The sequence below is a fragment of the Pseudorasbora parva genome, chromosome 7 (assembly GCF_024679245.1).
Source record: "Pseudorasbora parva isolate DD20220531a chromosome 7, ASM2467924v1, whole genome shotgun sequence".
Lineage (NCBI taxonomy): Eukaryota > Metazoa > Chordata > Actinopteri > Cypriniformes > Gobionidae > Pseudorasbora > Pseudorasbora parva.
The window spans coordinates 37,262,516-37,288,931 of NC_090178.1; the positions used below are offsets into that span (position 1 = coordinate 37,262,516).

The 26,416-nt window shown below is 36.8% G+C and overlaps 1 protein-coding gene across 3 annotated transcripts in view; it reads right to left on the reverse strand.

Annotated features, from left to right (window-relative positions):
- triob (trio Rho guanine nucleotide exchange factor b) overlaps positions 1-26,416 on the reverse strand; it is a 209,461-nt gene that overhangs the window by 182,181 nt on the left and 864 nt on the right. For 2 of the 3 annotated variants that reach the window (XM_067449222.1, XM_067449218.1), the window contains exon 2: positions 13,303-13,353. In XM_067449222.1, coding sequence (XP_067305323.1) covers positions 13,303-13,353 — 51 coding nt within the window. Of the gene's footprint in view, positions 1-5,258; positions 5,385-13,302; positions 13,354-26,416 lie in introns of those variants that run through there. The other variant, XM_067449219.1, reaches the window with a different exon arrangement.

Genomic DNA, 26,416 nt, shown 5'->3' on the forward strand with positions numbered 1-26,416 from the left:
CAGAAATCACGTTCATGCATGCGGTTATTAACGTTACTGTAGTCTAAAGCAGAGCAGGACCAAGTGTTGTGGACCTGAGCACAGCTGCTGGAGCGATTGTTAAACAAATACCCGTCTCGCGAATACCGGGACTTTTATTATGACGGGACAAGACACATTCGCCGGGCGCCTGCACAGATCCGCTCTTCCAGTTATGATTTTGAGGTAATGTAGCTCTGTTTATCATATTAGATACATTTAAGTGTGTTCAAAACTATGTTATGACTTTACTCCGTGCGTTCACTTGTTCACACTGCTAAGAGTAAAGCGCTCCTGCGAAATAAAAGCCGAAACTGAGGGTAGCGCAGATATGACGCAATTGACAGGCGACTCCCTCAAATGCAATGCTGAAACGTCCCTGTCCTTAGTTAAAATAGCAATTTTCTCACAATTTACAAATAGTTGGAAACATCTGGGATATTGTAGGTACTCAACTGAACAAAATATTTAACACCGGCCTAGTGGTTTTTGGATATTTTACTGCAAAAATACTACATAGTGCACCTTTAAGGCCACCTGATATAAAGTGGGGCCGAATTCTCAAAATATATTTGCATTTTTGCATGATTTTGTAATGCATGTATAAGAATAGTATTTCACATACTGCACATATTATGATCAGCACATTTTCTATAGAACTTAAAAAAGGTATAAAACACAACTGCCATTTGATGAGGGTGAGGATGAGGAGTCATCCTGTGATGAGGAAGATGACGTCATGGTGACAATCTGGCAGGGTGAGAGTGAGGGTGAGATCGAAGATGGAGATGAGGATGAAGATGGATATGATAACTTTATATGATAGCTTGATGTGATGGTTTGGTAATACTAGTGTTCCAAAGTGGTACAAAGTTGCCTGAGAGCAACAGCTGAATTTGAAGTTACTTTTTATTAAATATGAAATTTGTAATACATTAACTGGAGAAATGTGTTTGTTCAGGTATCTGGTTTAAGAAATTGATGTTTTCAATAAAGGATTTTTTTTTTTCTACATGAAAATGTCAAATGTTTCAATTTGTCTATTGTAGTAAAGTGTTGCCTTGAGGGCATCTCCTGTGTACGGCCCTCTTCAGGTCGCCTGCGGCCGTGCACAAGAGATGCTCTCGCAATTGAACAGATCTGGATTTTGTGGAACAGTGGAAAATCAAGATGTGCCAATATATCACTCCTATTCTAACAGACTGAGTGCTGTAATAAAAGCAAAGGGTGCGTAAATATTAGTTCAGGGGTGTGCACACTTATGCAGTTAATTTATCCAAGTAGTCTCTCTCTCTCTCTCTCTCTCTCTCTCTCTCTCTCTCTCTCTAACCTTGGCTTCAAGGGCAGAAGATCAGTGCACTTTTAATTCATTGTATTATTATTTTTGTTGGTGCACAATATGGCATTAATATCTGCTTTATAAGTACTAAAAAACAGTCAATATCCTAGTAATATGCATGCTAATAAGCAACTAGTTAATGGTGAAAATTGGACCCTACTCTCCAATTTCTCTCTCTCTCTCTCTCTCTCTCTCTCTCTCTCTCTCTCTCTCTCTCTCTCTCTCTCTCTCTCTCTCTCTCTCTCTCTCTCTCTCTCTCTCTCTCTCTCTCTCTCTCTCTCGAATGTTCACCATGATAGCTCTATTTGGAAATTGTTAATAATAATGGTGAAATAATTGCTTTTGTTGTGAGGATTATTTTAATACAATTTTGAATTCAAAAATGTTAAATAAAAATGTAAATAGTTGGTAAATGTTATATTTATTTATGTATTTATTTCTTCATTCATGGTCACACTTTAGCTTAGGGTCCAGTTCTCATTATTAACTAACTATTCACTAATACCTTTATCCTCAATAAATGCATTACTACTGCTTATTAATAGATAGTACGGTTGTTGTTAAGTTTATTGGGTAGGATTAAAGGGTTAGTTCACCCCAAAATTAAAATTATTTCATGAATTACTCACCCTCATGTCGTTGGACACCCGTAACACCTTTGTTTATCTTCGGAACACAAATGAAGATATTTTTGTTGAAAGCTGAAGGCTGAGAAAGGCTTCAGAAATGCCTCCATCGGCATTCAGTACATCTCCACTAACCCACTCACAAGACCCATAAAAGGCACTAAAGACTTCGTTACAAAGTCCATCTCACTACAGTGGCTGTACAATAATTTTACAATGCGACGAAAATAGTTATTGTGCGCACAAAAATCAAAATAACGACTTTATCCACAAAGTTATTGACGTGAACTCGATGCATGCGCGAGAGTATGACGCAGCTCCATCGTTCGTATACATGACCAAGAAGAGGAAGAGCACCGCTATTGCGTGAGTTCATGTCCGAGACCTACACGGAAGACAACAACTTGGCGGATAAAGTCATTATTTTGATTTCTTTTGCGCACAAAAACTATTCTCGTCGCTTCGTAAAATTATTGTACAGCCACTGTAGTGAGATGGACTTTGTAACAACGTCTTTAGTGCCTTTTATGGGTCTTGTGAGTGGGTCAGTGGAAATGTACTGAATGCCAATGGAGGCCTACCTGAAGCATTTCTCAGCCATCAGCTTTCAACAAAAATATCTTCATTAATCAAATAATTTTCATTTTTGGGTGAACTAACCCTTTAAAGGATGTAGCATATGGTCATGCAGAATAAGGCATGAAAGGCAGAGTATGTAAGATTTTGGGATTGATATCCACACCAGAGTCCTGCACGGGTCCATTTTTGGAGACCCGCCCCTGCCCGTACACGCAAGGTTTAGCACCAGATCCGACCCGTGAAAATATCACAATTAAATCCCGCCCAGACCCGTTAATATTTGTCCCGTTACCTGACCCGTGCCCGCGATAAATCACACACGCTAAAATCATTCCAAATAAATGCTTTATTTTTTATCTTGCACCTCTCTCAACATCAACAGCGTCATGAATTGGCTAATGAAACAGGCTTAAGTGCCTTTAAAGACTCGTTGTCAACAATTTCATATACTCCACCCACCAACTTTACTTTTATTTCATCCATTGCTACTACTGCAACGCTCGCTCCAACTGGGCTACGAGAGGCATCAACAAAAGTTGCACTGTCGTGGTGGTGACGTGATGGGTAATGGTAATTTGGACATAGAAATTGTAAGAAGGAGGCGGGAACCGGCAAACATTTAAAAGACTTTAACCAAGCAAAACAAAAGCAACTTGCTCAGCCTCTCACTGACAACTGCCACACACACACATACAGGTCTGATGATCTCTTGTCCTTTATTGGTGTCGCTCTTCCTTAAATGCCTCCGAGCTCCCTCATGAGAGCACTCGAGACCAGTGTGGCTCTCAGGTGACGCTCATTCACAGTCACGCCCCGGTCTCGCTCGCTCTCTCGCTCGTCCACCTCGCCACAGAAATATTGCACATATTTTTCATCCGCGCTACTACCTGCCCGCACAGAGTTAATTATCCGCCAGCAGCTTATTAGGTCAATTAGCAACATGATTGGGTATAAAAAGAGCCTCTCAGAGTGGCAGTGTCTCTCAGAAGTCAAGATGGGCAGCCAATGCTGCGGCGAAAAATAGTGGAGCAATATCAGAAAAGAGTTTCTCAGAGAAAAATTGCAAAGTTTGAAGTTATCATCATCTACAGTGCATAATAACATCCAAAGATTTAGAGAATCTGGAACAATCTCTGTGCTTAAGGGTCAAGGCCAGAAAACCATATTGGATACCCGTGATCTTCGGGCCATTAGACGGCACTACATCACATACAGAAAATGCTACTGTAATGAAAATCACAACATGGACTCAGGAATACTTCCAAAAAAAAATTTGGTGAACACAATTCACCGTGCTATTCACTTGTCGGCTAAAACTTTTAAGGTAAAAAAAGAATTCATATCTAAACATGATCCAGAAGCAAATGTGCTTTCTCTGGGACAAGGCTAATTTAAAATGGACTGTGGCAAAGTGGAAAACTGTTCTGTGATCAGACAAATCAAAAGTTCTTTTTGGAAAACTCGGATGCCATGTCATCTAGACTAAAGAGGACAAGTACAACCCACGTTGTTATCAGCTCTCAGTTCAGAAGCCTGCATCTCTGATGGTATGGGGTTGCATGAGTGTGTGTGGCATTGGCAGCTTACACATCTGGAAAGGCACCATCAATGCTGAAGGTATATCCATGTTCTAGAACAAAATATGCTCCCATCCAGAGGTTGTTTCTTTCAGGGAAGACTTTACATTTTCCAGCATGGTAATGCCAGACCACATAATGAATCAATTACAACATCATGACTCCGTAGAAGAAGGATCCGGGTACTGAGATGACCAGCCTGCAGTCCAGATCTTTCAGCATAGAAAACATTTGGGGCATCATAAAGAGGAAGATGCGACAAAGAAGACCTAAGACAGTTGAGCAACTAGACGCCTGTATTAGACAAGAATGGGGCAGCATTCCAATTCCTAAACTTGAGCAACTTGTCTCCTCAGTCCCCAGACATTTGCAGACTGTTATAAAAAGAAGAGGGAATGTCACACAGTGGTTAACATGGCCTTGTCCAACTTTTTTGAGATGTGTTGATGCCATGAAATTTAAAATCAACTTTTATCCCCATTAAAATTAAACATTTTCTCAGTTCACATTTGATATGTCATCTATGTTGTAATTTCCACATCATTGCAATCAGTTTTTATATTAACAATTTGTACAATTCCAACTTTTTTGGAATCGGGTTTGTAATTATTATGTCCATAAAAACAAATATGCAGCAAACAATAAATAAGTTGCAATATGGAATTAATTGTGCAGGGATTTCATTGTAAGTTTGAGTTATAAATTCCTTATGTGTGTGTGCAAGCACACACAGTGATTACATCTTCTGTGTTTATGTTAATACTTGAAACGGAAAATGCATTTTGATATATTTCTGTGTTTATTTGGCTGTTTAGGCACACAACCGAAGACAAAGGCTAATATGCTTGTCCGTGCTTTTTTCTTCAGAGAGCAGATCTCTTTTGATGTGTCTATTTTTTTATTTTTATTTTTTTTTATTGATAATTTGTTGTTAAAGGGTGAGAGTCCTGGCAAGGTGAAACTAATTTTTGTGAACTAGGTGAAACTTTGAATTTTGTCAAAGAGCCAGCTGTGGCTCGCAAGTCATAGGTTCCCAACCACTGCTCTACAAGAACTAACACAATCCTCTTTAAAAGGTTAGTTTACCCAAAAATGAAAATTCTGTCATTAATTACTCACCCTCATGACGTTCCAAACCCGTAAGACCTTCGTTCATCTTCGAAACACAATTTAAGATATTTTTGTTGAAATCCAAGAGCTTTCTGAATCCACACAGACAGCAACACAACAGCCACTTTCAAGGCCCTGAAAGGTAGTAAAGAGTCCATGTGAATACAGTGGTTCAGCCTTCATGCTATAAAGTGACAGATATTTTTTTCCTGTCACTCACTTATGCTATTCACATTGTTGGGCTCATGTGAATCATATAGGAGAGTGTTACAACGCTGTTGAATAAAGCTGTTATATTTGTTATCGTTGTTTATTGCAGAAAAAGTATTCTTGTCGCTTAAGGTTGAACCACTGCATTCATTTACATGGACTATTTAATGATGTCTTTACTACCTTTCTGGGCCTTGAAAGTGGTTGTTGTGTTGCTTTGTTCACTGCTATGTACTTTTTCAGTATTGTGGCAAATTTGTAGATTGTGCACACAAAAATTCTCTGTATTTTCATATTTTGTCCATTTCCCATTCATTTCCTATGGTCGGTCATTTTTGACCGAAGACCGAAGTGTGACTATTTTCCTCATGACCACTTATCTTGGTTAAATTATGTCCCTTTTTTTCTTTTTTTTTTAAATTCTTTTCTTTCATATTTAAAATTGTCACACAAAAAAATCCAAGTCTCGTACCATTCCGATGAAATTTTTAAAAATTCAAAATGTAAAATGATCCGGTCAGACGTGATCGAAGACCGCACAAGGGTTGAACAGCATCTGAAAACTATGCAACCTATTGGTTATACGCAAGCCCTATTTCAGAGGCAACCTGGAAAATAGTCCACTTGGACTAGGTCAGCTATTTTTAAATGCTGTTGAGAAGAAGAAGTCTCTAGCCGGTGTGGCCAAGTGTCAGTTCTTGTTCTTTACATTTCTGCTCTTTAGGCTACTGTATATCTAGCTAAGAGCTAACAACAAAACCTGCAAAACCTACCTTTAACTGAATAGTTGCCTCACATAAACAGCAAGTACTTTGCTTTTGCCACATCCAGCCATTTAGAAATGTTCTAACCTTGGATAACCTCAAACGTACCTTTCAATTTGATTTACATGTCAAACTAAGTGAACTACAAAGGTCTTTTAAACATCAACACATCATTGCATAAGGACTTAAACCTGCTTGGAAGTTGGTTTGAACAGAATGTTTTTATGTGTGTGTGTCCATCTATCTGAAAGAGGTGTTTTAAGGTTTTGGGTCCTAAAGAAGCCTTCAAGTTTACTCTACTGGCCAGCAGCTATGGTGGGACTGATTGGCGGTGATGAGCATGTCGAGAACTTTGGCAGACAGCATAAAGACCTCCCCTGGAGATGGCCATTGTGCGAGTGACTCCCTCCGGATCTGAGAACATACCAGATTCCGGCACATCTCGGCATGGGTCTAATACACTTCAATCTCCAATTAGAGCAAAAGTAATCTACTGCTGGGAACAGGGCAGAGCTCACTTTCCTACAATCAACTAAAACTAAAGGTTTTAGATTTAAAAATGTTTCCTTGTTTGTTAGAATGCGGTTACGTTATTAGTTAGCAGAAACTAAATTCTTGAAGACCACAACTACATTGATTTGGATTTGTCCTGTGGTCATTACTGTAGTTTTGAGATCCAGTAGTCATTTGAGAGCTGATTATGAAAGACACAGCATGAAATGAATAACAAGCCGGGGTCCCATATGAAAGGTGCCGAAGGAGATGAACGTGAGAAACAAAAATGTTGTACACCCCCAGTTATTTTTAGACACAGTTACTGAACTAATTTAGATCAATGTCACTCACAAAAAAACCCCCAAAAAACAAAAAACAAATTCCATGTACCTTGGGCCACAATGAGATAAACAGCATCGCTCATATAACCACCATTGCAAATTCTAGACAAACCTCAGCAATGTATTTGTGAAATATTAGACGCTTTGTATTTTGGCTTATGTTCAGAAGTGACCCACAACATGGCATGCAAATTATATTATACAAAAAACAAAAACACTGAACAAAACTATCTAATAAGGCACCAGAGCACAATAAAAGCAGAGAACCAGATATAATAACTGTGTCTGGCTGCGGAAGATATTATCTTGGGATAAGCAAATGTTCAACTAATATTAGACATAACTAGGTCAAGTATAGTTACTTCCCAAATGTGTCCTAGAACCTCCTGTCTGCCTGAAAAAAAAAAAAAAAAAAAAAAATCTATTTCCTAATATAAAGATCTGATTTCCTAGAAAGTGTCCAATCTTTTGCAGACTTAACACATAAATGCAATTTTCAGTGTAGTAAAATAATCTAGTTCAATGAAATCATCTTCAGCCTCACTTTAGTTGCATTTGTAAAAAAATAAAAAAATAAAAAATAGTTTCACCCTGTAGAAACCAAACGTAGCATGACCTAATGAAAAAAGAAAAGAAAAAAAAATTTGCATATGTGAAAAAAGTTCATTATTTTCCATAATGTAATGATAAAAATTAAACTTTCATATATTTTAGATTCATTGCACACCAACTGAAATATTTCAGGTATTTTATTGTTTTAATACTGATGATTTTGGCATACAGCTCATGATGATCTAAAGAAATTAGCATATCATGAAAAGGTTATCTAAACGAGCTATTAACCTAATCATGTGAATCAACTAATTAACTCTAAACACCTGCAAAAGATTCCTGGGGCTTTTAAAAACTCCCAGCCTGGTTCATTACTCAAAACCGCAATCATGCGTAAGACTGCCAACCTGACTGCTGTCCAGAAGGCCAGCATTGACACCCTCAAGCGAGAGGGTAAGACACAGAAATACATTTCTGAACGAATAGGCTGTTCCCAGAGTGCTGTATCAAGGCACCTCAGTGTCTGTGGGAAGGAAAAATTGTGGCAAAAAACACAGCACAATGAGAAGAGTTGACCGGACCCTGAGAAAGGTTCTGGAGAAGGACCGATTCCAGACCTTGAGGGACCTGCGAAAGCAGTGGACTGAGTCTGGAGTAGAAACATCCAGAGCCACCATGCACAGGCGTGTGCAGGAAATGGGCTACAGGTGCCGCATTCCCCAGGTCAAGCCACTTTGGGCTACAGAGAAGCAGCACTGGACTGTTGCTCAGTGGTCCAAAGTACTTTTTTCGGATGAAAGCAAATTTTGCATGTCATTCAGAAATCAAGGTGCCAGAGTCTGGAGGAAGACTGGGGAGGAAATACCAAAATGCCTGAAGTCCAGTGTCACGTACCCACAGTCAGTGATGGTCTGGGGTGCCATGTCAGCTGCTGGTGTTGGTCCACTGTGCTTTATTAAGGGCAGGGTCAATGCAGCTAGCTATCAGGAGATTTTGGAGCTCAATTCATGCTTCCATCTGCTGAAAAGCTTTATGGAGATGAAGATTTCATTTTTCAGCACGACCTGGCACCTGCTCACAGTGCCAAAACCACTGGTAAATGGTTTACTGACCATGGTATTACTGTGCTCAATTGGCCTGCCAACTCTCCTGACCTGAACCCCATAGAGAATCTGTGGGATATTGTGAAGAGAGTTGAGAGACGCAAGACCCAACACTCTGGATGAGCTTAAGGCCGCCATCGAAGCATCCTGGGCCTCCATAACACCTCAGCAGTGCCACAGGCTGATCGCCTCCATGCCACGCCGCATTGAAGCAGTCATTTCTGCAAAAGGATTCCCGACCAAGTATTGAGTGCATAACTGAACATAATTATTTGAAGCTTAACTTTTTTGGTATTAAAAATGCTTTTTTTTTTTTTGGTCGGATGAAATATGCTAATTGTTTGAGATTTTGGGTTTTCATGGAATTTTGGGTTTTCATGAGCTGTATGCCAAAATCATCAGTATTAAAACAATAAAAGACCTGAAATATTTCAGTTGGTGTGCAATGAATCTAAAATATATGAAAGTTTAATTTTTATCATTACATTATGGAAAATAATGAACTTTTTTTACTATATATATACAGTCCCTGACAAAAGCCTTGTCGCTTATCTATTTTGTAGAAATACCTGATATTAACCTGACTTTTAATTAATCAATTGGTGTTAGAAATAGCTCATATGAAAAGCTAAAACCCAAATGATGTTTAATGCACTGAAATAAATAATTTTCACAGAAGAAATATTTATCATTTAATCAAGACAGAAAGGTCAAATTTTGGCAAGACAAAAGTTTTGTCGCCTATACAGAAATGTAACAAATTTAATGCAAATACAAAAATATGTCAGCAAATTAAGTTGTGGTGCTGTGAGATCCAAATTTAATATCTTGTATGACTTCCATGAGCTTGAAGGACTGCATCCATGCGGTTTGGCAAGGTTGCATACAATTTATTGATGAAGTCATCAGGAATAGCTAAGAAAGCAGTCTTGCATGCCTCCCAGAGTTCATCAATATTCTTTGGTTTCGTCTTCCATGTGTCCTCTTTCATCCTACCCCACATATGCTCAATGATGTTCATGTCTGGTGACTGGGCTGGCCAATCCTGGAGCATCTTGATCTTCTTCGCCTTGAGGAACTTTGATGTGGAGATGGAAGTATGCGATGGAGCACCGTCCTGCTGCAGAATTTGGCCTCTTTTATGGTTGGGAATAAAAGGTAGCTAAGATTTCTTGGTATTTTAGACTATTGATGTTCCCTTCCATCCTGCAGATCTCTCGCACACCCCCATACTGGATGTAACCCCAGACCATGATTTTTCCGCCACCAAACTTCACTGTTTTCCAAGTGAATCTCGGATCCATTCTGGCTCCAGTAGGTCTCCTGCAATATTTGCGGCGACTGTGGTGTAATTCAACAGAAGATTCATCTGAAAATCCACCTTCTGCCACTTTTCCAGCATCCATCCTTTTAGCAGGCTGTGGGCCTTGGCAAATGCCACACGGTTTTTCAATTGTATTTTGTTTAGTGCTGGCTTCTGGGCACTGATTCGACCATGGAGGCCATTTCGAGGCAGAATCCTACAAACTGTTCTGGTTGACACAGGGACTTCAGGTGACCAGGTCTCGTGGAGCTCTGCTGCAGTGGAAAATGGGCTTGCCATTTTCGAGCCAACAAACGGTCCTCTCGAGCAGTTGTCTTGCCTGACCTGGGCTTGTCAAAAACTTCTCCAGTCTCTTCAAATCTTTTTTTTTTATCCTCTGTACTTGACGCTGAGACACACTGAAGGTGTCTGCCACATCAGCAGTGGATCTGGTCTTCAGCCTCTTGATAATCAAAACTTTAGTCTCTGGGTGAATCTTAGACATGTTTGCAGAGGTCTAGTTGCAGTTGATGTGAAGGTCTAGCGTACTGGGGTTCTTTTTATACACACTTGAGACCTAATTGATCCAATATTAGTCACAGGTGAAGCTCATATGACAAGGTGACAACACTTATGTCTTTGCAAAAATTGACTCAATGGGCTTTACCAAGCTGTGAATATTAGAATACTTTTTGAAAGTTTAGTTTTTCACTGAAACATTGTCACAAAAGCTGGTGGGATTAAAATGAGCCATTTCTTGTAAAAATATCTTGATTAGAAATATATTTCAGCGGCACTTTAGGTCAATTTGTACACAAGCGACAAGACTTTTGTCAGGGACTGTATATATATATATATATATATATATATATATATATATATATATATATATATATATATATATATATATATATATATATATATACCTAGAGATTCGTTTATTGGACCAAAAACCTCCACACGTAATAACCTAGAATACTGTTTAACATCGATGGATTTTCTGTCAAGTCTTTGCTGTCAGTTTTTTCGTCACTTTGAAAGCCACGTTTCTTAAAACCACATTCTTTCATCTTAACAATATATCTGAATTACGACATATGATTTCAATGACAAACACAGAACAGTAAGTTCATGCATTCATGACCTCAGTGCTAGATTATTGTAATGCTCTCCTGGGTGGTTGCCCTGCATACTTAATAAACCACATATGGTCAAAAACACAGTTGTTCTCAAATTCTTACTAGAACTAGGAAGCATGATCATATTAGTCAAGTTCGGTCAACACTGCACTGGCTCCCTTTAAAACATTGCATACATTTCAAAATCTTGCTAATTACTTACAAAGCACTAATGGCTTCCCAGTACTTAAGTGAGCTCTTAATGCATTATAGTCCTTCACGTCTATTGCGGTCACAAAACTCTGGCCAGTTGATAATACCTACTAGAATATCAAAATTTACTCGATCCTTTTCCTTTTTAGCACCCAAACTCTGGAATAGTCTTCCTAACATTTTCCAGGAAGCAGACACACTCGGTGAGTTTCTACTCCAAAAACACATCTCTTTAACATATCAATTTATATAATTCAAATAATGTAACATGATTGTTAGACTGCACAAATTAGATCAGCAGGAACCGGGAACACATCACCTGATGCACTTGTTTCATCATAAGAAGAATGGCATCTATGCTATTAGTCTATTAAAGGTCCCTTTCTTCGCGATTCCATCTTTCAAACTTTAGTTAGTGTGTAATGTTGCTGTTAGAGCATAAATAATACCTGTAAAATTATAAAGCTCAAAGTTCAATGCCATGCAAGTAGGGCTGGGACAACACGTCGATGTCATCGATGGTGTCGAAGCAAAAAATATGTTGACGCAAAATATGCGCATCGATTCGTCAGACTCAAAATAAAGATGGTGGCGCCGGAGAGTAGTAGCAACCATAGATATACATAATAAAGTATATTATGTAATTAAGTATATTATTTATTATGTATATCTATGGTAGCAACACGAGTGGCTCCTCAGACTTTCAGAAGTGCAAGGCTTGCGGGTTGGCGCACGAAAGTTCCCTTTCAAAGCCTACAGCGAACGGCCGGTTTGGACTACACCCCTGCACTTCCTGCAGGAATGACGTCACTAGAACCATTTGTTGACTAACCCTCCGCCCACAAGTACATGCAAAATACGGGGCGTGGTCTTGCTGCTCTCCCACGTGGAGAAGAGCACGCATTCAGCGCATGCATCTGCCCATTATGGTAAGAGGCGGGACCTTTCCGGGCAATGTGCGCTAAGCTGCTGTCCAATGACAACACGGGAAGCGCTGGCCCAATCAGAACTCGTTACGTATTTCTGAAGGAGGGACTTCATAGAACAAGGAAATCATCAGGCCGTTTTTAGGACAGAGAAAACAGCGCTGCACAGATATGTAAATTGTGTGAAAAATACTGTTTTTTTTTACACGCGAAACATGAACTCATGTTATATTGCACACTGTAAACATAATCAAAGCTTCAAAAACACCCGAAGAACGGGACCTTTAATAATGAATCAATCAAAAACTGCTGCTGTACAGCCAAAACAATCTTTGTTGCATTTATTTTCTATTATCACTGTAAAGCTGGTTTGAAACCTAAAAATGTAACACTTTTAATATATAATATTAATTAATTTAATATATATATATATATATATATATATATATATATATATATATATATATATATATATATATATATATATATATATATATATATATATATATATATATATATATATATATATATATATATATATATATATATATATATTAGGTGGCCTTAACTACTATGTACTAACATTGTAATTAATCATTTGATACAATGCACTTATTGTGTACATACATGTTTTTACATTGTACTTATATGTTAAAAATACCTGCATGTAATTACATCTGTAATTAATTTATGTAGTTACATTTGTAATGACACAGTTGGCACTTCCCTTACACCTGACCCTACCCTTAAACTGACCCATATCGACACACCTGTCCCTAACTCTATCAGCAAAAGAATTTGAACACAGTACATTGTATTTTTTTATTTTTATGTAAGTACATAGTACTTAAGGCCACCTAATATAAAGTGGGGCCAATATATATATGGTTTCATTGACACAAACCAACACAATATAAGCTCCCATAAACTTGGCAAAATAAAACAAAAAAAAGCCTAAAGGTTAAAATTAAGTAATCCAACATATATAGCTCTTAACCAAATAAATTCCAGCAAAAACTGTGTTTTACCTGTGTGACTGGGTAACTCAAGCTTGGGTTCACATTTGGGAAGAGAGCATTCTGAAAATACAGAGACACACAAAGAGAAGGAGGTTAGATAAAATACACCCTCAGTCTTTTCCCAGACATTTTGAAGTTTTAGACTTTGAAGAGTTTTTGCATCATGAAAGAAAGATACAGTATGGTCTAACATTATAAAAAAAACATACTGAATAGCTCAATTTAATATTCAAACAGCAATAGTTTGCTTTAAATCTATTTTGATTTGAATACATTTAATGAAACTATCTTAAGTAAAAAGTAATTTCTGTTATGCAGTATATTGTCACGTCCCCATCATATTTGAATGTATTGGATGAAACATTAAACAATTTATAAAGATGGAAAACATATGCCTACTTTTACTTTAATCACAAAATCATAAACAATATCATTATAATGATAAACAATAAACTCAAACTCAAATTAAGAAAATGAGAAAACTAGCAATTTATTAAAAAATATCCCATATTCTGTTCCATATAATTTTTGTTGGGGAAAATACAATTACAATTATACAATTATGTGATATTTTATACATTCTACACAGTTTGATTCAACTGAAGAAATCTGTATTATTATTATCAAATACCTAATTTGATTATTATCAAATATTATAAAAAAAAATAAAAAAAATAAAATAAAAAAAACTCAAGCTGACATCTTCAGGCAAATTCTCAATCCCTCACTGAGCAATTGCAAACTTCAACTCTGTATGTTCCTAATCTCTGTATTTTTATCCTGTTGTTTTATTGACCTATTGCAATCAAGTTGATAATTGTGCTTAATTAAACAATTTAAAATGTCAAGTTAAGCATTCACACATGAATGAGGTTTAACCATTCCAAGAGTTTACCCAGATAAAACTCCACGGCATGTTTGTGCTTCAGTTTGTGGCTAAAATGGTCTCCTGCCTATTAAGTATCCCGCTGAGACCATGTGATATGATCTGATTGTAAAGAGTTGACCCCCGATACAGCTAAGCCACAATTCTCCCTTATTACACACTGAGGACTGAGGATCATTGATAAGACCTCACTCAACCTGCCCTTCCTCACTGACACGACACCTCATCAGATCTCTTGGCCTTTACCCTAACCTCAATATTACATGGCAAATGTCAGTGCTGATCTGGGAGCTCCTGAACATGCCTGAACTTCCGTTCGCCACAACTGATGTGTGAGTTGATAAATGTTTATATGTGAATAAAAGCCTAAATTCAATCTGTTCATCATATAAAGCAATCTCATGTTTTCATGTATATTGTATCAGAAACAAGTGATGGAAAAATAGAATTTTCTCAACAATAAATAAATAAATAAATAAATAAATAAACAAACAAACAAACAAATAAATAAATAAATAAATAAATAAATAAATAAATAAATAAATAAATAAATAAATAAACAAACAAACAAACAAACTGACTAAAATCTAATAAATTCTGCCGTAGCACATCTGGACTCATCTGCTTTTCTGTAATTCGCATTTGTTTTTTTTTTATGTTCTTTTGTTGCAAACTTTGAAAAGATTTGCTTCACGTTTGGATGGAAACTCTGCTATTGATTAGTTTAACAATCCCTTAATAAACTTTTTTGAAGCATCAAAGTGTCAGTTGCGTAAGCTGTCAATGGAGGGACATAAAGCTCTTAGGTTTCATCAAAAAGATCTTCATGTTCCGAAAATCAACAGAAGTCTTGCGGGTTTGGAACGAAATGGGGATGAGTAATTAATGACAGAAATCTTTAATTTTGGCTGAACTATCCCTTTAAGTGGTGCACAACAGCGTCTCACAAGTTCCTGCTTCAGTATTTCATCCACAGACGCCTTATTTTAGGCACAAGAAAGAGCCTTATGACATATAAACGTGCACATCAACCCATTTACATTATTTAGTGTTTGTGTTAATACTACATGTCCATGTACCATAATAGATGTTCCGGTACTCGTAGCTACTGGCAGGGCCGAGTGGTTTTTCTCAGCCTTTTTTTTTTTAAATTACAAAAAAGTTTGATTTCAAAAATGAGAATTCTTTCACTCTTAAGATGAACGGAGGTCTTACGGGTGTGGGACGACATTAGGGTGAGTCATTAATGACATCAATTTCATTTTTGGGTGAACTAACACTTTAAAGGGTTGGTTCACCCTATAGATTTGTCTAATCTATTCACTGGCCCAAACAGTGTGTGAATGACTTTCGAAAGAAACCGGGAAACTTGTTAGCATCTGTGTGTCCATCCCTTTCACTTCCTCTCGTGGTTTCATCTGCCTTAATTTCAAAGCGCAACTTTGATATGAACACATGTACTCTAAACCCCTTCAAGAGATGGAGAGAGAAAGAGAGATGTAAACTGAAATAATCTTCTTCCAATTATAGAGGATGACATAAGCATTGTCTATTCATGGACCATAATGCTGTTCTGCATTTCCATTCAATCTCAGCTGGCTGAAAATAACACTGATGCCAACAGAAAATTAAGAGTTTTTAAACATATGTGTCAAATGTTTCCTGAAGCACAATGTAAATATTATTATATTACCACACCATGATATGGTGCTGCCACAGGATTACTATATCTAAGCTCACTGCTTTCCTTAGTCTTAAAAGTTGTTCACGGTGAAATCAATCCTGGATCTGCAGTGACCACATTATAGCAATAGCATGGAGTACGATCAGATAATGTTTGCTCATCAGGGTTCATTATATTACATAATGCAAGGCTTTCTACTTTCCAAGACGTAATGGATGTGCTCAACAACACTGACTACCATATAGAAGCTTGCAATTCAGATTAAATATATTGGACTCTGGGCACTGTGCCTGATCTGCCCCGGGTTGCTTGGGCATTCATATAGTTTTAACGGGACGTCACACCCTAGTAGGAACACCCACCTGGAGGACAAAACAAGGCTTTCCTTTGCTGCCCGCTAGTTATTTCTTACCATGTTTATACTAATGTATTAAGACAGTGATTTTAAAAGATCAAATTCAATATGCAGCTACTAATGATACATACTGTAGACAGATGGGAAACTGTGACTAGAATATGAATGCAAACCAATATTCTGCTAAATTGTATTCCATTATAAATGAAATGCTTAATGTGATTTAATGCATTAAGACAGTAATATTAGAGTACCAAATTCAGTATGCCATACTAATAAAACATACTATGTACAGGAAAAAGACCATTATTTAACACTTAATTGGTGCAATTACATTTACCATTGCTCTGCGTTTTACAGTCAGTTCATTTGAAATGTGTGATCGGGAAGCAAAATGATCCAAGTTGGTCATGAGAATTCAATGAGCTGAACAACAGAAAGTTATTGGCTTGAAAGTGAGTTCTGTGTGAACAGTGCTTCATCCACCACTACACTATTGACAACTGTTTTGGTAATACTTTATATGTATACAGTAATAACATATTTGCAAATAATTTACATACTTAGTTTTTTGTTAATTACATGTTAATAAAATGTAATTAATAGTATACTATAGTATATATCACCTAAAGGATTATTAGGAACACCTGTTGAATTTCTCATTAATGCAATTATCTAATCAACCAATCACATGGAACCTCACTGCATTTAGGGGTGTGGTCCTGGTCAAGACAATCTCCTGAGCTCCAAACTGAATGTCAGAATTGGAAAAAAAAAAAAGTGATTTAAGCAATTTTGAGCGCGGCATGGTTGTTGGTGCCAGATGAGCCGGTCTGAGTATTTCACCATCTCCTCAGTTACTGGGATTTTCATGCACAAACATTTCTAGGCTTTACAAATAATGGTGTGAAAAGGGAAAACATCCAGTATGCGGCAGTCCTGTGGGCGAAAATGCCTTGTTGATGCTAGAGGTCAGAGAAGAATGGGCCGAATGATTCAAGCTGATAGAAGAGCAACTTTGACTGAAATAACCACTCATTATAACCGAGGTATGCAGCAAAGCATTTGTGAAGCCACAACACGCACAACCTTGAGGCGGATGGGCTACAACAGCAGAAGACCCCACCTCGTACAACTCATCTCCACTACTAATAGGAAAAAGAGGCTACAATTTGCACAAGCTCACCAAAATTGGACAGTTAAAGACTAGAAAAATGTTGCCTGATCTGATGAGTCTCAAATTTTTAAGGCAGTTCTGAAGGCGAAAGGGGGTCAAACACAGTATTAGTATGGTGTTCCTAATAATCCTTTAGGTGAGTGTAGTATACCATATAAAAATAGAGTTCTTCATTCACTGTCACTGTAATTAACAAATTATTATTGTTAAATTAGCTCATATGTAAAGACTTAGATATTTTTTGTTATCTTTGAGTTAGCTTGGCTAACAACTTATACTGTAAATAGTTCTCACTTTTAGATCAGGTCATGGGATATCAGAACATTTTATTATTTTAAGTGCTTTAAACTAACTTTATTGAATATTATTTACATTAGTATTAATATATCTTTATCATAACCACTTTAAAAAAATACATAATGCTGTCAATATTAAATACATACATACTCATCAAAGGATTGGGTGTAGGTTTAAGGGAGAATATAACAATTTCTATGAAATGTCCCCATAATACATGAAAACCCAATGCATAATACATGAATACATAATACATGAAAACCCAATGTGTATATATATGTGTGTGTGTGTGTGTGTGTGTGTGTGTGTGTGTGTGTGTGTGTGTGTGTGTGTGTGTGTGTGTGTGTGTGTGTGTGTGTGTGTGTGTGTGTGTGTGTGTGTGTGTGTGTGTGTGTGTGTGTGTGTGTGTGTGTGTGTGTGTGTGATTGTGTATTAAAGTAAGTGTGCGCTTAATTTATTTGTAAACATTTTAAGGAACTCTTAATACTTATGCAAATCATTTCCTATAAAGACTGGATTAAAGCACTTAACTAATGGCATATTCCGTGACCTAATCTAAAGTGAGAACTATTTATAAGTTGTTAACAAAGCATTATCAACTCTTTGTGAGCTAATTAAACGGTAACACTTTGTTAATAATTACAGGCCATCGCATCATCCAAGTGGATGCTGCACACTGGTGGTGGTTGAGAAGAGACCCCTGACATGAGTTTAAAGTGCTTTGGGTGTACATAGAAGCCTCATTCATTCATTCATTCATTCATTCATTCATTCATTCATTCATTCATTCATTCATTCATTCATTCATTCATTCATTCATTCATTCATTCAGGGACGTGCACAGGGGGGTTGCTCAGGTTGCCCGGGCAACTGCCCATGCCCTTCTCGACTCACGTTGCCCTTCCGAGGTGGAAAAAAATAAATTAAAAAAATCGTACAATGGATGCAGAATTTCACGTAGGCCAAGATACAAAAAAATCGCAAAGCCTCGTTCACTTCCATATTCGGGTACCCGTTCGAAAGTGAAAGTCAAGCAATTGCTTGGGGCACCGAGCTGGCCTGGGGCCTCAAGACAGCGACAGGTTAAGAATAAAATGCAACGACAAACTGCTTGAGCGCCCCTTTTGATAGTCAATGCAGTAAAGTGCAATGACACTGTTATCGGAATCCCCCTCAAGGGGGCCCTCTCAGTCGTCGCTGACAACAGCCACCCAACCACGCAATCTCTGCTGCCGGCAAAATACAAAACCTCCTCGGCGATCATGAAGCGGAATTATGCTTTAGGAAGCCAGAAAAGAAAAAAGAGAAAAAACAAGATAGTGGTAAGTGATAAATTACACTTTATAAAATAGCTTTATTTGTACAAAAATGGTGTAATTTTGCAGCAGGTAGGCTAGCAAAAATATGTTTATGTTAGCTAACGTTACCTGCCTGGCAAATGCTGCTTGTAACGAACAGTTAGTGCAACTTTGTTTTCGAACGGATGGAATATGGTTACTTACTGTAATATGTTTTTTTAACGGGATAAGGAAGACGCAGATCTGTTCCAGAATAACTGTTTATCGTATTTAATGACATAAAATTGCTATAGCTTTGTAATAGATTTTGATGAAAGTGGCATAGCATGCTATACTAATTATTTTTATGCTATGCATAAATAACCTGGAATAGTTAATATAGCATTAACTATTATTATAAACATTATTTAACCAGAAAGAGGCAGAGGAACATGATTTTTTTCATAGCTTATCTTAATGTGCTAGTGTCGGGATATATGGTAGTAACAGTTTATGCAAATATGATATTATTTTTATAAGTTACCAATGGATCTTGAACAGTTACTTTATTCTGTGTGGCATTTTTTACACTGTTGCATTTTGAAGTACAGTATCAGGACAACCCGCATGTTTTACTGTTACTGTTTATTAACTATTTAACAGGTATTATAGTCATCTGTTGCAACTTCATAATAACCATCCAGATAATGTTTATAGACAGTTTACAAACCAACTAGTAACCCTTAACAAAGTGTTAGGAATATTTGGTCTGTCTATCTATGTAATGTTTATAGATGTTTTAAAAATGGTTTCTTAAAGTTTTACAAAAAAAATTTAATCATTACCCGTTTATCTGTAGAAAGTTAGCCATGTCCATTTTGCTTGGGGCCCCCAAAATCCTTTTAACCGCCTTGGCTGAGCCTGCATGAGCGGCACTAGAAGGAGATTGTCGCGGTTGTCGGGTGAGACTTAACGTTGTCGGAAAGGTATAACAAATGGACGATCATAAACTGTTGATGGCAGTTAAATTAATATTGTCTTTTTTTATTAGACTATTGGTATTGACTGGTTTGAGTTCTTTATTGGTATAGGTTTCGGTTGGGGGTGGGGGGGTGGGGGGGGGTGTTCCCTTTTTAGGTCAGAGCAACTGCCCCTCAAAAATCCTGTGCACGTCCCTGCATTCATTCATACTTATTATGCAGTGTTATTCTCACTTTACAATTTAAAATAATCTAGAAAATCCAAAAAGTTTTTGTGGCAAAATGCTGATCAAAAATGTATTAATGAATCGGTTTATAGAGATCTGTTTTGGATGAATATTTGTGTGGGGCCATTACAGCAAGTGCTCAAAACTTACAGTTTGTTCACATAGATTTTTATTCTTTTGAGAGGTGATCTAAATATTTGTGGCTTTAAACAATGTAAAATTGACAGGCATGTGCTGCATTTTTATTGATATCTTGCCCTCCAGGTCTCCGCATTAGTCATGGGACTAAATTCTTTATGTGGGAAAGCTTTCTGCTAATTCTGAAACATGGCCATTTGTGTGGTTGTTATCCAAACTGTTGCTAAAAAAAACTTGTTTGAACATCCGCTACTGGCTCAACCAATAGTGTGTCATTGAAACTATCTGTTTTTCAAACCACTGGCAGATGACATAAGTATTTTGAAAACAATATTTTTGTTGCTCAATTCCAAAATTACACATTTTGGCATAAAATTATCTTACTGTACCCTCTGAGTGAATTTATAGGGGTGTGATTACCTTAGGCAAGCGGCTATATGATCCATAACATTAGCACTACCACAATCCAACATAAAGTGACCATGAGAAGGGGAAATTTTGATCTCATTTTTCATTTTGTGATAGTCAGATGTGTAATTGTCTCAAATAACATGTTTCTCTCCAATGTAATTATGTTTTATAGCTGATCAAAGTGAGGCAATGTTAGGAAATATCCCAAACCACAATCCTCCCTTCACTTTTAGCTAACCTCTAATTACACATAAAAAGACGCAACTTCAGAATGATTTTAGAAATGACAGATCTCTTCAAGTCAAACATTGCCAGTACAGGAAATTAGCAATTTCATTAGTCTGCATTTAGTAAAATGGCTCAATTATTGAGAAACTATAGCTTTCATATGGCAATCATTTTATCTGAAGTCAAAGAGTCACTTCAGTATCGGAGGTAGTGAAATAATATCCTACGGTTTGGCATCCATTAGCTTAATAACACCCTTCCCTTCCCGAACGAGGCCACAGCGACTATTCACACCTCATTTGAATCTTTAATTTAAAAAACAGGCTGTTGAGTGATTACAAATTTGGAAAGATGGTGCAACAACCCCTTGAGATGTTTCGCATAAAAGGCACAGTGCCACCACAACAGAGAATCATGGGTTCGGAAGTCACAATTTCTCACTCTATATCACCACAGACTTCAAAGGAGGTTTGGGTGCACCAATTACGAGACAGAACAGCAGAGGGTTGAAAAGAGTAGCTCAGCTCAGACGGGAACATTTTCTATGGAAGTGGTCTGCTGCTGATAGACTCTGAGGGAGGCCTCAGGTTTTGTATGATCCAGCCTTCAGCTGTTCTGCCACATTGTGAAGTGGGTTGAATATGTCATGACAACCTCAATCATCCCACAAGTGTGTGAATAGAGCTGTGTCTTCAAGACAGAAAATATGGATGTAACATGGTTTGCAAGCTAAGGCAATACTTGCTATATATATGTTTCAAGTCGCATTGTACACATTAATGTACGTAGGTACAGACACGGAGATTCCACAGTGGTAAACCTGGGCTTTTCCCAACTTTTTTGAGATGTATTGATGCCATGAAATTTAAAATCAACTTATTTTTCTTTTAAAATTTTATATTTTATTAGCCTGACAAGCCAGACCCACATCAAGATGTTTGGTCTGGAAACTCACCATAGACAGGGCTCAATCCGAGGGGCAGGATAAACAGTTGCCTTTCAAACTCCCTCTGCACGCGATAGGATAGCGCTACACCAACCAGAGCAATGAAGGTGAAGCAGAGCTCGCTGACAGATTAAACATTCACCGAAACATTCACCGTATCCGAACACATCTTCCCTTTTTAAGAATGACTTCAGTGCCGTTCTTTGTTCTTTTAGAGAAAAGCTTAACTTCAAGTCTTCCAGAGTCGCGGTCAAAGCTGATTCGAAAGACCGCCGCCGTTCGCCAGTTTCTGTGTTTACTAGACAACAGAAGAACGCAAACGCAACTCGTCCGTCATCGTTATGGCTCCGCCCACCGACTCTATACACGATGTGATTGGCCCGTCCAGATTGTGAGGAATACAACTCAGAAGGGTATTGAGAGTTCCTAGACGACACTTGCGGGCAAATTAAATTTGCTGCCGCTAGGGTGCGTCTAGATTTCTAGGCTAATATTTTATCAGTTTAAACATTTGATATGTCATCTATATTGTAGTCTGAATAAAATATCGAAATTTGAAACTTCTACATCTTCCACATGTCATTCTGTTTTTTATGCAGAATTTGTACAGCGTCTAAACTATTTTGGAATCGGGTTTGTATCATAATGTACTTTAAATAAGTATGTCAGAAAGATATTGGCTCTGTTGTTTATAAATAGTAGTAATGATGTGGTACAATGAGGATATTGTCACGTCACCAGAAATACACTCATCAGTGTCCCAGTGTGTAGTGAGCCAGCGTCCTTTACTGTCCTTACCAGTGCCTGAATATTCTAGTTCACAAGGGCACTCAATCTACAAAAAAGCAAAAAGCTGTTCTCTCAGCTTTTTGTTATAATATATATTATAACAAAAAAAATAAAATAAAAATAAATATATATATATATATATATATATATATATATATATATATATATATATTTTTTTTTTTTTTTTTTTTTTTTTTTTACTTTTACTTACCCACATTTAAGTTTTGATTAAAAAGAAATGCATGGAGCAAGAATTAAACCAGTTGTCGGTTTAAAGACTTTCTTTTTTTTTATCGTTTAATATATTGCATGCTCAGATATCCATACAACACAATAATCTGGGGGCCATAAAATTTTATGAAAATTATCAAAAATGCTCGAACTGACTGGCAACTTTTTTAAAAAAGACTGGCGGGGAAAGTGTTAAAGGGATAGTTCACCCAAAAATGAAAATTAGCCCATCACTTACTCACCCTCAAGTCACCCTAAGTGTTTATGACATTCTTATTTCAGAGTAATAAAATTGGAGTTATATTAAAAAATTCCTGTCTAATCCAAGCTTTATAATAGGAGTAATTGTTGCTCTGTTTTTAACATCCATAAAAAATGCATCTTTCTGTCAAATATTGTGCTCCACATGACTCTGGGGGTTTAATAAAGGTTGTCTTAATAAAAGCAAATCGATGTGTTTTTGTTAGAAAAATATCCATATTTAAAACTTTATAAACTAAAGTTCCGGCCGATCGCCTTCCCGTGGAAAAAGTTGTGGAAGTGCCTTCTCGGAGTCCAAGATTCATACCTGACGTCTGACGTGCGTAACTGGTCACAACTGCAGAGACACTTTCAACGCTTTTCCATTAATTGAACACAGAAGGTGATCGGCCGAAACTTCACTTTATAAAGTTTTAAATATGGATATTTTTCTTAAACAAACACATCGATTTGCTTCAGAAGGCCTTTAGTAACCCCACAGAGCAGTATGGAGCACGTTATTTGATGGACAGATGCATTTTATGGACTTTAAAAACAGAGCAACTATAGAAAAAGATGTAAATTAATGTTGAGGATACAAACACTTCAAACATACAGTAAGAAACAAACAAGTTAAAGAACATGACTAATGGGAGCAAATTGTAATGCCACATAATAATACAATTAATACTGATTTCTAACTGATAATATAATAATATTAGAGAGTTTAATAATCAGTAACTTTAGAATTTGTGCAATGTAATTTGTGCATTTTTTAATAAATGCTTATGCCATGTTGTGTTTAGGGGTGGGGTTAAGGTGGACCATTATGCTTACTTGTTTTTGTAAGGATCATGCATATTTATACAATTCCCATCATACAAATTCATATGAAATGGTTAAATTTTCCTGTGAAATCATGTTGTCAGGCCTCAGACCTTGATGGAGAGATATGAAGCAGGGACCCGCAGCTGTTACATAATGTATACAATTAAATGCTCTAATTAATGTTGCAAAGTGTTTAATGTGCGTTAGCACATTTTGTTATTGCAAAGCCATTAAAATGATCATTATTGATGTGCATTGATTGAATTTTATATTCGCACTGGATTGCACTCATCCAATTTATGTATTGTTGTCCAATGCAACACAGGGTAAGTCAAACCCCCAATATTCTGAAGCACATCTGCCACACACTCCATTTAAGGATGCCTCTAACCGCCTGAACAGACCACCATCACTATTCTGTGCTGGTTCTAGCAAACGCTGAGCATTTTCTTTGCTCTGCATCAAAAGGTAGTTCAGAATACAGGCCAAAGTTGGTGTGCAAAATCTTCTACAGTCCTTAAAACCCAACAAAAGCTCTTTAGGTGGGCGTCTTGCCCCAGAGAGACTGCATTCAATGCTCAGTGACTAAAGTAGGGCACTGATGAGACATCCAATGTTCTGGAAACACAAAATGTGTTTAACGCAAAGACAGCCAGAGAGAAAGCTTGTCTGTGCCAAACCTTGAGTGTTGAGCAGGCGTGGAGCAATTAACAGACCGACCGGAGGAGTCAGAGAGAGAGGCCTTCGTTCTGAAACATTGCCCTAGGATGCTGCAGTGCTGTAAAACAGACACCCGGATATAACAACTTGCTCTGCTTTAGCAAGTGTAAATCTTACACTTACAAGTTCTTGACATTCTGATCCTAATAAAACATGAACAAAATACATTTTACATACCATTTAAGTAAGAGCAAATAAACAGACGTTGAAGTGATAACCAAACACTTATTAGAGGCCAAAAAAGGCAACCACTCACATTTGATTGCTATACCGTACTATATATTGTATTGAATGTCACCCAGAACTAGAAGCAAACTCTATATATTTGACAGCTTTTGGAAGTGTTCTATATTGGTAAAAAAAGGAAACAAACAATAATAAGGAAAATAAGAACACCTAGTCTATGCAATCACTGACTCCTTGTAAGGATCTTTTGTAACCTGACTTAAGTTTAGCACAGAGTAAGTAATATTAAGTAATATTTCAGAATTTATACCATTTGTCATCATATAATGTGAATCGGTTGTTTTTGCACTGATGTCTAAATGCTTTGCATCCACCAAGTTCCATAAACTAAATAATTGAGTCTAATATTTCACTTGTAAAGTATTTCATTAAAATGAATAGGTATTACTGTATGCTTATTACTATATAATAACATAATAACAAATAAAAAACCACAAAGTGGTTCTTTTTATATGCAGTTTCAGGATTATATATATATATATATATATATATATATATATATATATATATATATATATATATATATATATATATATATATATATATATATTTATATATATATATATATATATATATATTTATATATATATATATATATATATATATATATATATATATATTTATATATATTGTACTTGTACCCATATTTTGACCATTCATCCTTGATGCATGTACATTGTAAAACACAATGTAGCTATTAGCACCTTAGCTATTGGTAACAATAAAACCGGTTTTCAGTCAAAGATCTATTTAGATCAAGTGACAAAAGAAGATTTAATGTGATATTAAGAAATTCTACAATGCAATTTAATATCATGCTAAATTCTAACTAAAGCATGTTTGTTTCAGTCTACAGTACCGTGACCAAATTTTAAGAGAGACCCATACAATTTTTTTTTGTGTGTGTGGATATTTTCCCCTTTTCTATTGTTGCACTTTGAGATTCTTCAGAATGAAAAGTGTGTTATAAATAAAACATATTATTATTAATATTATTTAAACTCATTGTCTGATGTAATGTGACTTTAAGCAATCCATGACCAATGACCATCCATCAGAGGTCTCGCAAACTATTTAATAGAAGATATTTAACACATAGCCTACAGTATTTATAAGCATGCAGCTAGGCTGTGTCAGACAAAAGTTACTATATCTTGTAAACAATGTTAATATTAATGTTCCTATGTAATTTCCCTGAGAGCCCCAAGGCATTCATACTTAAAATCATTCCTCTACCTTCAATTACCACTGAATATACATTATTCCCTATACATTGTTCCTTTGTAGCACCTGCATTCACAATAAAGTTTGGATAACTGGCTGAAACAGAGATTGTGATATTGCAAGGCTCCTGCTGTCACTTAGGGTGTCCATGGCCCATTACAGAGTCCCTCCTTGGATGCACCTGGTACTGCAGAGACAGCTGACACAAATCACAGCAAACAGCTGACTGCAACAACCCA